At 43.9% G+C, this 13,519-nt stretch overlaps 1 protein-coding gene across 7 annotated transcripts in view; it reads left to right on the top strand.

Annotated features, from left to right (window-relative positions):
• The window catches only part of tanc2b (tetratricopeptide repeat, ankyrin repeat and coiled-coil containing 2b), a 105,203-nt gene that overhangs the window by 25,476 nt on the left and 66,208 nt on the right, over window positions 1–13,519 (top strand). For 5 of the 7 annotated variants that reach the window (XM_066662730.1, XM_066662729.1, XM_066662728.1 and 2 more), the window contains exons 2-3: window positions 225–326; window positions 8,031–8,130. In XM_066662730.1, coding sequence (XP_066518827.1) covers window positions 8,064–8,130 — 67 coding nt within the window. In that variant the 5' untranslated portion in view covers window positions 225–326; window positions 8,031–8,063. The remainder of the gene's footprint in view (window positions 1–224; window positions 327–8,030; window positions 8,131–13,519) is intronic. The other 2 variants (XM_066662725.1, XM_066662726.1) reach the window with 2 other exon arrangements.

Raw genomic sequence — 13,519 nt, 5'->3', positions numbered from 1 at the left:
GAGGGTATGAAACACCCCCTCACTCCCTGCATCTCCACATTGATTTCAGTGCAGTGCTGTAAACATGAATTACACTAGGGGGCGCCCCAAGAGCAAAATACCCAAATCTTATGTAGTGTTGATTTAATTTCTCATTGGTTTGATTTGTGTTTGTTCAACTGAATGTAAAGTCACATCTTATAACGTGGCATGAAGGAGGTTTATTGGCTTATTCTCTGTTGTAGCAGGGTGCTGCTGCTGCTACTGCTGCATGATGCATGGAAGAAGGAGGTGAAGAAGGAGGTGGATGAGTTAACCTGGACCTGCAGCCCACCACGGAGCACACAGTAAGGCTTTTTCTACCTCTCTCTCTCTCTCTCACACACACACACACACACACACACGCGTGCGCCCACTGTGATGACCAGGGAATTCAATTCCAGTGTGCACCAAGCCCAGAAGAAAGCAGCTGATCGTTTTAGGCGTGGATAAATAAAAATGCCTTCATCTCAATGCTAATGTACTCCTGCTGCCAAGATTGATTACTTTTCCTTATTGTGAAGAGCTCTCTCCCACCTCATGTCACAACTTCATTTGTTCTCAGACAGACTGCTCTCTCACAGGCAGTGTCTCTGTCTCTCTCTTTCTCCCTCTCTCTGTCTCTCTCTCTGTACCTCTTTCTCGCTCTCTCTTTCTCATTTTCTCTCTCTCTCCCTCTCTCTGTCTCTCTCTCTGTACCTCTTTCTCGCTCTCTCTTTCTCATTTTCTCTCTCTCTCCCTCTCTCTGTCTCTCTCTCTGTACCTCTTTCTCGCTCTCTCTGTGTCTCTCTGTCTCTCTCTCTCTCTCTCTCTCTCTCTCTCTCTCTCTCTCTCTCTCTCTCTCTCTCTCTTTGTCTGATCAGGCAGACAGAGGCACATACAGAATACCAAACAGACCTGTCTGGGATCAGTGGTGTAACCTCTAGCACAATCCTGTTAATACCTACAACAATCCTTTAATCATCAGTTTCAGCATAAAGGTCTCGTCCAACCGTAGCCTCATCGTTTATATACATATATCGAGAGGGAGAGAGAGCGCTGTATATTTACTCTCAGGAGATTGTCACACGCCTGTATCATTAAGAGCCTAATAACAAATGATGCTGATTAATAAAGATATAATACAGTAGTTTCAGTCTGTTGTGCTGCTCTGAGTCATGACCACCTCCTTTCAACTCATGGGTTTGTGTGGTTTTATATACAATTACCTGCTTAACTCAGAGCTATTTTCTTCTGTTATATCCAAAGTAATGTGTGATGACAAGTGCTCTGATTATATACACCCTATGTCCAAAAGTTTGTAGACACCCATTGGAACAAGTGAATCCAGCTATGTTAGGGTTAATCCTTGGTCGTTTGTATATACGCATAAAGTGAATATATACTCTGTAGAACAGCATGGTATGGAATAAGATGCTGTGGAGCAGCTGCACATGAGCCTGAAGTCACCAATGGCAGTATAACTCCACCAGAAGCGTATAAATCCCCCAGTACCTTTTGGGTTTAGTTTAAAGTGGTATTTTAGATCCAGAACTAATCTTCTGACATCGGTTCCAGACCTCAATGAGGTTTCTGTTTCAGTGCCTTGAAAAACTGGTGTATCCTGCTGGACTGGTCAATGTTAATTAAAGTCAGTTTGGCAGCCGTTCACATGCTTCACTCTTGGCACTTTTCCACTGCATGGTTCCTACTCTACTGGACTCTACGCTCTATTTCTTCAATTTCCACTGCCAAAACTCGAAATGTATTGGGTGTCGTCTCAAACCCCTGTCTCTAGTGGGCTTTAGAAACTACAACAACGGCGGCGGTAACGTTAAGCGGTGTTTACTCGTGATGTATTGGCGTGTTGTTATTGTTGTTGTTTGGGACTGAACACAGCTCCGTCATCAGTTCAGACAGATCAGTAGAGTTTGTTCCTTCCTTGTTGTAACTTCCAGCTCTTGCTGGATTCTTTCATCGACCACCAATCCAAGGAGCATTTGAACCTCTTCAGAAGACCACGGCATAATTTTACGAGCTGCCATCGTGAGTCGGATAAAAACAACCGTGATCTCTGCTGCAGCTGGAGATTTTATAGATGGAGAACTGGTGCTAGTCGTCTGCGTTGCGTGGCATAGAGTGACGACTCTCTCTTGACAATCAGCGCTCTGCAAGGTTTACACGCCACAAGTTACCTACTTGGCTCGCTCTGAACCACGAGAGAACAGCCACTAAACAAGAACCCACTTCCAGAACCGGGACCTGATTTACCTGGTGGAGGAGGAGAACAGACGATTAGAGCCGAGTGGAGTAGGGAACCTGCAGTGGAAAAGCACTGAGAATTGCTTTATCGAACACACTCAGGTTTAGCTTTGTTCTGTTCAGAACATTCCACATAGATAGGTGCAGCCAAGTTCAGATCAGCTCTGTACAGAATCTGATACATCAGGCCACTAGGTGTCAGTATAACGTCATGTTTTTGTGTGGTGTGTTAAAGTAAAAGAGTAGGACTGAGGTGGATTGTGTGGTGTTCTTTATCAGAGAGAGAGAGAGAGAGATCTTTCCTTATGGCTGTATGAGTGTTTCCAGTGTGTCTAATGTATCTGCAGCTCTTTGGCCTGTGTAGGAGGTGGTTCTCCTGCCCATCAGAGCCATGACACAGCAAAAAGAAAAAAAATCTCCACTTCACTCTCCAGCACTCACTGTCCGAGGGCTTCTGCAGAGATTCCCACTCGCCACCAGCAGATTTACCAAAGAGCGTGGCCGGTGGAGGAAACCGGAGCACCCAGAGGAAACCCACGCAGACACAGAGAGAACACACCACACTCCTCACAGACAGTCACCCGGAGGAAACCCACGCAGACACACGGAGAACACACCACACACCTCACAGACAGTCACCCAGAGGAAACCCACACGGACACAGGGAGAACACAAATGCAATTTATTTCTCACAAAACAGTTTTGCAGGACCTTGGCACAGAGTTAAACTTTAAAATATATTAAAATAAATAATGTATTGGTCAAAACTGAAAATGAAAAGTAACTTTCCTTTGCCAAAGACTTATTTATAAATATATAGAGTAAACAGAAATCCAAAGTCAGTAATCAGACACTGTAAACATTTGGTGTGATTCTTAACAAAATTTAGCAGCTAAAAAAAAGACAAAAAATAAGTAGCTTAAGGTACTTGAATTGAAAGTGAATGTATTCGTTCAATACCCGATCCAGCTAATTTTGTTGGACCGATATCCGATCCTAATATTGGATCGGTGCATCCCTAAATGACAGTAGTTGGAAAAAGAGTTCATATGAGTGTTTTTGGAGCAGAACAAATATGAATATAGGTTCTTTTTAATCAAGCCAGAGATAGAAGACCATGGGGAACATAATCAATAATCAGTCATAAATATGACTAATAAAAACCTGATACATTACATGTGAATTATCTGCAGTTCTTTAAAACTCATGTTGGTGTGAGATTCACTGTTACAACCCTGAATGTGTCAGAATCTGGGGGGTTCATTTCGCCCAGTTGCTGTGAGTCATTTGGAGGTGAAGACTATTTTTTACTGTGCTTTAGAGCTGGTTTCACTTTCTACAAGGTACATGCAGAACCAGGGGGATTTCATTCATAATAACGATTATATAACCACCAGCAGCGTCCGTACAGCCCCTGTCACAGCCTCCTCCCTTCTGCTCCGTCTGAGCAGGGAATTAGCCCAGATTTCACTTTAGCTACTTAAAGTTTATCCCATGTTCATCTACAGATGCTTATCCTGCACTGACCCCTTTACATCCCTCTCAACAGGGGGCACTGCATCATTAATACTATTCACTTCAGCTGTCTGTGGGGCTGAACGGTCTGGGGAAAATATCTCATTACGAATGACCAGGAAGGTAGTGCTGGGCCACAAGTCAGTATCACGATGAATCGAACATTTTACCTCAGTTATGATTAATGAAGGACTGTTTAGTTGTTGCTTGTTGTCTCATAGTTCACTGATGAGGCTTGTGCTGTAAATACGCTCCACTATTAAAGGTGGGATATGTGTTTCTGATGTGGCTGGGTGTTTATATTCAGTGTGTGATTGTGTTCAGTGTGAAACAGTACGGGGGATTCACTTTGGTCTGAAACTATTTTTTTCCCCTCAGTGTTTACATTTGATGTATTTATGTCCAGAGTTGTCTTCACTAAAGTCAAAACTCTGAGTTGCTCGGTCTGCCTCTGTGTTTAGGTTCTCCTCTGTGTTGTTTCCATGTGGCACAGTAGTGTGGTTTTAAAGGGACAGTACATGAAAAGACAGAGGGGACATTTGATTTAATCTGAACCTAAACCACATTACAGAATTCACCAGGAGCTTCAGTAGTCACTCATTAATGGAGTCATTGGACCTTTCGCAAGATCTGATGTAATTAACTGATTGAGAGAGAGAATGTAGCGGTTCCGGTCAAATTCATAATCACAGCCTTGACTAATGATTCACAATTCCAGTTTTCTTTCCCGACAATAGGCTTTAATTGCGTATCCACTGCACGTGGTGTTTTTCTTTACAGCTGTGGAAGTCAGATTATTATCTGCAGTTGTGTGGTGTGTTGTCGTCACATCACAAACGTTTTGTTGTGGTGAAAATGAACTGCTGCAAGCCGCGGTGCTTTAAATTGTGGTCAGTACTGCCCTGAGGGTTTCAGCAAAAAGAGGATTTGATCGTGTGGCTTAATGTAATTCCGAATGTTATTAATTAATGGAATAAACACAGTTTAAAACAGGCTTCGTAAACAATAAAGAAAGTCTCAGAATAGCTCCATAATTCAGGTGCGCTTTCAGTGTATTCATTCTTATTCCTCACACGCTCGCCCTGTCCCTCACACGCTCGCCCCCTCCCTCACGCTCTCGCCCAGGCATTCACGCGCTCGCCCCGTCCCTCACGGGCTCGCCCTGTCCCTTCACACGCTCGCCCTGTGCCTCGCCTTGTCCCTTCACACGCTCAGCCCGTCCCTCACGCGCTCACCCAGGCATTCACACGCTCGCCCTGTCCCTCACACGCTCGCCCCGTCCCTCACACGCTCGCCCAGGCATTCATACGCTCGCCCCGTCCCTCACACGCTCGCCCAGGCATTCACACGCTCGCCCCGTCCCTCACACGCTCGCCCTGTCCCTTCACACGCTCGCCCCGTCCCTCACGGGCTCGCCCTGTCCCTTCACACGCTCGCCCTGTCCCTTCACACGCTCGCCCTGTCCATCACACTCTCGCACAGGCATTCACACGCTCGCCCTGTCCCTCGCCTTGTCCCTTCACACGCTCGCCTTGTCCCTTCACACGCTCGCCTTGTCCCTTCACACGCTCGCCTTGTCCCTTCACACGCTCGCCTTGTCCCTTCACACGCTCGCCCTGTCCCTCCACACGCTCGCCCTGTCCCTCACACGCTCGCCCAGGCATTCACACGCTCACCCTGTCCCTCGCCCTGTCCCTCACACGCTCACCCAGTCATTCACACGCTCGCCCCGTCCCTCACACGCTCACCCAGGCATTCACACGCTCGCCCCGTCCCTCACGGGCTCGCCCTGTCCCTTCACACGCTCACCCCGTCCCTCACGGGCTCGCCCTGTCCCTTCACACGCTCGCCCTGTCCCTTCACACGCTCGCCCTGTCCCTTCACACGCTCGCCCTGTCCATCACACTCTCGCACAGGCATTCACACGCTCGCCCTGTCCCTCGCCTTGTCCCTTCACACGCTCGCCTTGTCCCTTCACACGATCGCTCTGTCCCTCACACGCTCGCCCAGGCATTCACACGCTCGCCCTGTCCCTCGCCTTGTTCCTTCACACGCTCGCCTTGTCCCTTCACACGCTCGCCCAGGCATTCACACGCTCACCCTGTCCCTCGCCCTGTCCCTCACACGCTCACCCAGTCATTCACACGCTCGCTCTGTCTCTCACGCGCTCGCTCCGTCCCTCACGGGCATGCCCAGTCCCTCACGCACTCGCCCAGTCCCTCACACGCTCACGCTGTCCCTCACCCTGTCACTCAATCACTAACAAAATTTCCCTTTCCCTCCTGACTGTCTGGAGCTATGAACAAGAATTTAGCGCTTATCCCACAGCGTCTCACACACCGTCTCACACTAACGTATCCTCTGACACTCGCTAGACCTTGTCTCTTCTCACTTCACCTCTCCCTAAACCCTGGTACGTTATGGAAATGTTGTTTTTGCTCTTTTGCCTCGCCGTGTGGCTCAGCCGTAGCGGTTTCTAAGAGGAGTGTTAGTGTTGTGTTCAGTGTAGAGTTGTATGTTTTTTGCAATGGCTGAAGCTCCAGAATGTGTTGACAGCGGAGGAACAGGGCTAATGACCATGACTCCAGCATCTCTGCAGATGAGCCAATTAAACACCAAAAGACACTTCTATAAAGTGAAGAGTAGAACAGTGTGTGGAGAATATAACAAGACACATGCACTCACTGTAAGATGTAAGATATGCCAGATTTGCTGTACGTTTCCAGTTGTCCCGACAAGACTCTTCATCCGGTTTGACTCGTTTAGCCCTGGAATAATCGTAGTTGAGACGTCGACTGATTTTTCAAATCCAAGACATAAAAAAATAAGAGAGATTTTCTATTCAAATGGACGTTGTTTTCCAGGAAAAGCATGGCACAGAGAAAGCATCATCGGGGTCAAGGTCAGGGGTCAAGGTCAGGGGTCAGGGTTGGGAGCCCTGGCTAAACTACATGCATAAGTCTGAACCTATAGGAACCATGACTATAGCAGATTTGATGCTGATGGGGGCGCTGTAGAGGCAGAACTGGCCAATATTTCATAGTGGAAATAATATACAACGTCATATGTTTGGATACAATTTTAAAGCAAGAGAGGGTTTATTTTATTTTTAAACAATAAAATACAGTAGTTTGTTGACAGGACCTATTTACTCTTTAAATCCATGCCAACAGGTACATATTATAAAAATATTATATTTATTTATATAAACTATAAAAGCAGAAGAAATTTTTGATATTTACTGCTCTGTAAATGTTTACTTCTTTTCCTGGCACTGAAAAACGAGTAGCTAATGTCTGTAGTGACTGTGAGTGATATACTGTAAAGGAAATGCTGGTTTCTGACATACCTTTAACGTGGAGTGTATTGCTTCCTTATGAAATTTTAGGGGTGTTTGTGCACTGCTTTTATCTGTTTCAGGATTAAATGACATGAGTTAGGGCGGGCAGTGAGCCTGCGTATTAAATACACTGGATTTAGAGGAAGCAATATCCTTATCAAAGCCTGTTTGAAAAGTCGATTTTTATTTTATAGACCGTTTGAACTGTGAAGACCTCAAAGAGAGCATGTTTGACAAAAAAATCCAAGCCCCAGATCGTCCAACAAGCCTTAGAAGCCATGCAGCACAACTATATTCAACTACATTAAATGAGCAAATCTCAAGGTGCCAGGAGTTGCCTTAGGGGCTGATCTAAACACCTTAATAACTCTATGAAACTCCTCTCTTTCCTCTAAACAGCCTGTCCACGCTGTAGCAACTCTCTGGAAGTGTTTGTGGAGTTTCTTCCTCCAAATATCTGCTGTTTGGTGAAATTGTGATAACGATATTTAGATTGAACATGGAAAAGTGGTTACAGACTATGAATGATTGAATGAATGTGTTGAAGCAGTTAGATATGGGTTTCCAGGCGTAGGTTTTAAACATTAAATTGAAATAAGAATCAGTGCTAAAGCTGTGCTGTACACAGAGCTTCTCCTCCAGTGTTTGGTGGTCTTTATGCTGCCTCCCTTGTACTAAACACAGTGAGGGTGTATTTTATGAATATTTCCACCTCACGGATTTGAATATTTTGACTGAAATGCCCGTCTCTGTCCTATAATCATCTGTTCAATAATCTGTGTGAACTCCTTCAGTGTAAATCCCAGGCAGTGAACACATCTATGTGTTCCAGGGGAAAATGGATGCTGTCTGAGTGCAGGAGCTGTGTTTTCCTGCTGCAGTGTGGTTTAATCACAGGATTGTTTCTTGTCTGCAGGTGTTTCTCTAGCCCCCTCCACGCACCGCCACCATGTTTAGGAACAGCCTGAAGATGCTGCTCGGGGGCAAAGCCAACAGGAAGAGCCGCAACAGCAGCGGTCAGTCTCTCTTCACACACTCTACTCTACACAGTGTCATTTTACACATTATATGTATAAATAAATGATCTTTAAGTTCCGGTTGTTTAAATATTTGTTAAAAATATTTAAATGCAAAAGAATAAAGTACAAATACAGTCTTAAACTCAAAATACCATCAGAGTTAGGGGTAGCTGGTTTCTGAGTGGGTTCTCAGTTCTGGAGGGTTGGCTTTTAAACCTTCAAGACTTAAAACTGTCCAACTTTCTGCATCCCTGGGAACACGAAGGTTGCATTTTCCTACAGTCTAGACACCCCCTAAAGACTGCTGACCTTTCCCTGTGAGCCGAGTGATTAAATGACTAATGTGTAGGCGTTTATAAAAGTTCTCCACTCTAATTTCGAACTTAGCTTTGGTCGGTAATGGAGTCAGATATGGAGCACTAGTGCTGTGTCACATTACTCGAGAACATCAAGGTAGACCACAACAAACGTATTTATATCTAATACAGATCTGAGCAGCTGTTTTTATTAGGACATGTTGTGAATTCCACAAATACAACAGAGAGCAAGAGAGAGCAAGAGAGAGCAAGAGAGAGAGAGAGAGAGAGAGAGAGGCACTGAGAGAGAGAGCAAGTGAAAGACACAGAGAGAGTGAGGCAGAGAAAGAGAGAGAGGGGCGCAGAGAGAGAGACAGAGAAAAACTGTTTTTCTTCATGTTTGTGGCACCTGTTCAGCAACAATCATATGGTGGACGCTGAGGCTCAGAGCAATTAGCCTACATCACTGAGCTCCCTGCTGCCACACACACACACACACACACACACACAGTTGGGCTCCATCTCACCTCAGCACAATTCACCCAGATATTACAAATATAAATATAAAAATGTTTTTTTTTTTCTTTCTTTCTTTTTCTAGATTTATTTCATTCTTTCTCTGTCTCTCTTTCATTTTCTCACTACGTCCCTATCACTCTTCTCTGTCTTCTCTCTTTGTTTCTCTCTGTTTTCTTTTATTTTTTCTTTCTCTCCCCCCCCCCCCCTCTCTCAAAAAGGCAGTATTTTGGTTTCCACTTGTTTAACGCTCTTGACCCTTGAGCCGCTGGTGACACAACCATCACAGAATTGAACAGACGAATAAACCCCTCCTCAGGCCTTCGCTTGTTTTACCACGAATCAGTCCCTAACATTTCCACTCACTCCCTTCCACACAGTGCACATCGATAATGATCAGAAATTACACACTATAACCCTTGGAAGTCGCGCTTCATACCAGCGATAACAAAAGCGTGCAGTTTATTCACCGCCAGCTCCCTCTCCCCCAAAATATTTAAAGTGTATAATATCTAAACCGGACTAAACAAGTATTCTCTGTAATGGAACTGAAGCACTGACAATACCGGGAGTATGATGGTCGGCTCTGATTTGCCCATCCCTCACTATGTGGATTTAGTACGTTATATAATATACTAAATCGAGTTTACAAGTCGCTAATATTTAGAATAAAATAATTAATTCATTTTCTGTTGTGGATGAGGTTAATACAGAATCCAGGGTCTGGGATTATACACATGTCCAGGCATAATTTTGTGTGTCTAGTTTAACATTATCCAGACTGAGTACTGGGTAAATCCAGGAGCGAGTGCATAATACTGTTTAATATGGTTTGGTAGGTGTATATAAGATTTAATTAACTTTTTTTCCTCCTTTTTCTTTCTCCCACCCACTCACACCATGTGCTGTGGAGTGAGAAACTAAAGTGAGAAAGAGAGGAGGAGTGGACTCTGGGAATAAAGGAGTGCTTGAGTAATTTGTCCAGTAAAGATCTCAGCAATGATGGTGGTAAAATGTAGCAACAGGCATATTTAAAAGCGTTTATTTTGACATATTTGCAGTAAAGCTTTTTTGTGCAGTAGGATTATTGTTTTAATGCTTAATTAAAATGTTGGTAACTTATCATTTCATGTTTTTCATATAGTTGAATATTTAATTTTTCAGAGCTTTTATTTGCAGATTTTTTAAATGTAAACTAACTAGCGATAGCCTTCTTAAAAAAACAAAAGTAAGAATGTTGCTAATAAGATAATCCCAAAAACGCATGTAATTTTCAGTTTTATGACCACAAATGTGACTAAATACCTCATCCTTTGACATATCAGACTATATCTGAGGAGCTAGGTCGCTCATCCTATAATCTTCCATTCATTATGCTAAGCTGCGCTAAGCGGTTTCTACACTCCTCAGCACTCACAGGGTACAGTTAAGAACTGCTGATTTTATGAAGGGGTTTAATACAGGATTTAACACAGAGCAGTCCTAAAATGGGGGTTAACTCCTTGTTATGGATTTTATAGTTTCCCCCTGTTGTACACGAAGCTAGTTTCTCCTTCATGATCTTAGCTAACAGTGTTTTTCTTGCCTTTTTGACTTATATTTTGGCATCTGGCTTTTGCATATGTTCCTGCTTCTCCTTTATTCTGTCCTTTAACTCTTTGGATATAATTTGTTCTTCTGAACGTCACTATTGGCTCTAAAGTTCCCTAAACATATTTTTGTGCACTCATAGATTTATTGGGGTCAATTATGTGTCTTTCTATATAAATGGAGGTTATTAGACCGCTGTTCCAGATTCTGTCTTTAGACCGATGTGCTCTGTTGCTGCAGGCTAGCAAAGTTTAAAGGGACAATCCACAGATTTTAAAATTATTCTGCATAATAAAAAAGTTAATGATGTAAACAAAGTGACTGAGTCCTTTCAGAGTCCTTTGTTGGCAGTGATGGTGAAGGTAACCGGACCTTCTCCACTAAAAGCTCCTCAGAGAAATGGCTTACTATAGATTTGAGCCACTGTAAGTCAAGATATTCCTCATTTATTGTTCCATATAAAGCTCTTAGGACTAGAGGTCACTGCTGCTGGTGGTGGAGAGAAAATGCAGTGCTTTATATGTGACATAGACATAATGACGTCTGGTTCCATTCACCACCACACAGAAATGCTATATATGGTATTTATCCACAAGGAAATGACTGACATTTGTATAAAATATATGTTTAAAATTGTGCTGCGATGCATATTTATGCAAAACTAACACTGTATATTTGTTCCAGAACTATCCTCCTATCTCTACCTATTTGAGATGGAATAACATCTGGCTTCTTGTAAAACAGAGTTGTGACATGTATTCCCCAAATTAGCATTGAGAAAGAGTCAGCAAAACAGATGGAGCGTTCAGAAACATCCTGAAACAGCTGCTATCTTTTTAGAAAATCAGCTTCTGCGGCCTGTAGCTCAGAATCCTCTGGAGTGTGCACGGCTCTGAAGCGTTTGTGGGCTGTGGCTATTTGTCAGAATGACAGAGAGTAAATGGTGACCTTTTCTCTTAAAGCGTTTTATACTACAGGTCCCCATTAAAGTGGATGCTGCTGAGGGTGGAGCTGGAATCAACCTGTTACAGATTTATTGACTTAAATGATGATGAAAATGATTAACTCTGAAATGTAGAAATACTGTTATGACAATGATAGATAATAGACTACATCTCTCCACAGAATGTAGTGGTGAATATATAATGCTTTAGATCTTGTCTCATCCAGATCTCCTTCAGCATCTTTAATCACATTGTAAATGATATGTGGAATATTTACATACAGATATCAGCATTAATGTGTGTGTGTGTGTGTGTGAGAGAGAGAGTGAGTAATCAGAGTTTGGCCGTGCTCTTGTCTGAGCAGATGTCTGTGTTATTGCAGTTTATCAGCGGTGATTCATTCAAGTGCGTCTCTTTATACTTTAAAGCGTGTCTACTGAAGGCTCGCCGACCCTCTCTGCAGTCCCACAAGTTTAATACACTCTCCCACACACACAACACATGTAAAACATCAGTACACCTAAACATTGATTTACCATGGTGTTGGAGCTCAAGACGCTTGTAGGAGTACACTAACAGCCCAGTTGTGTTATGTTAGCAAACAGACACCTGCAGTGGCCAGGATCTTGCTGATTGATGTGGTGGTGGGAGGCAGACACAGCGGCTGGCTTTGCATGGCCGTGGCATCCCCAGAGATTGAGATCTCACAATGATAAAAACAGCAGCAGCAGCACATGATATTTGATCAGTTTTGGACATGTTCCCTGTTTTTTCAGCATATTTTATCTTTCTAATACATTTGTTAACCTTACCGAACACCCCTCAGTGTTGGCAAAACCTCTCTGGACACGCGGAAGGAAATGGATGTTGATTTAAAATGTCAAAAAATAAAGATAGTGTAGTTCTAATGCGCTACTGTTTCGGAAGTGTATAGACATCACCCACGTTTTTCAGTTTATACTTACTCCTGTTTCTCTTCATATTCCCTGTTTGTGTACTTCTATTCTACTGCAGTTCTCTCATCTGTTTCACCTGCGATCTGGTATAAATAGTAAGGGAAGAGTTTCATGTTCTTTTGAAAAAACGGTAAGCTGCAGCTGAGTTTATGAAGCAGGTGGTGGTGAATCATTGGTTGCAGTCTTGTGCTGCACGACACTATTTTAACACTGAGGAGGTTTTTAGTGGACTATTTTTTTTTTAATAATATATTCATTCTTTCATTCATTGTCTGTAATCCTTATCCAGTTCAGGGTGGCGCTGAGTCCAGAGTCTACCTGGAATCATTGGGGACAAAGCGGGAATACATCCTAGAGGGGGCGCCAGTCCTTCACAGGGCAACACTCACTCACACACACCTACGGACACTTTTGGGTCTCCAATCCACCTACCAACGTGTGTTTTTGGAGCGTGGGAGGGAACCGGAGGACCCAGAGGAAACCCACGCAGACACAGGGAGAACACACCACACTCCTCACAGAGAGTCACCTGGAGGAAACCCACACAGACACAGGGAGAACACACCACACTCCTCACAGAGAGTCACCCGGAGGAAACCCACGCAGACACAGGGAGAACACACCACACTCCTCACAGTCACCCGGAGGAAACCCACGCAGACACAGGGAGAACACACCACACTCCTCACAGACAGTCACCCGGAGGAAACCCACGCAGACAGGGAGAACACACCACACTCCTCACAGACAGTCACCCGGAGGAAACCCACACAGACACAGGGAGAACACACCACACTCCTCACAGACAGTCACCTGGAGGAAACCCACGCAGACACAGGTAGAACACACCACACTCCTCACAGACAGTCACCCGGAGGAAACCCACACAGACACAGGTAGAACACACCACACTCTTCACAGACAGTCACCTGGAGGAAACCCACGCAGACACAGGTAGAACACACCACTTTTCTTATTGTATTAATGGTTGTATTATATTATTTTTTTGTAAAAATATATAATTCCAGATAGTACTTGTAGTATCTTTAGGATGAAATAGAATAGTGTTTGGGTAATATAGTGA

Source organism: Hoplias malabaricus, chromosome 3 (assembly GCF_029633855.1).
Source record: "Hoplias malabaricus isolate fHopMal1 chromosome 3, fHopMal1.hap1, whole genome shotgun sequence".
Lineage (NCBI taxonomy): Eukaryota > Metazoa > Chordata > Actinopteri > Characiformes > Erythrinidae > Hoplias > Hoplias malabaricus.
This window is presented reverse-complemented; position numbering and strand designations above follow the sequence as displayed.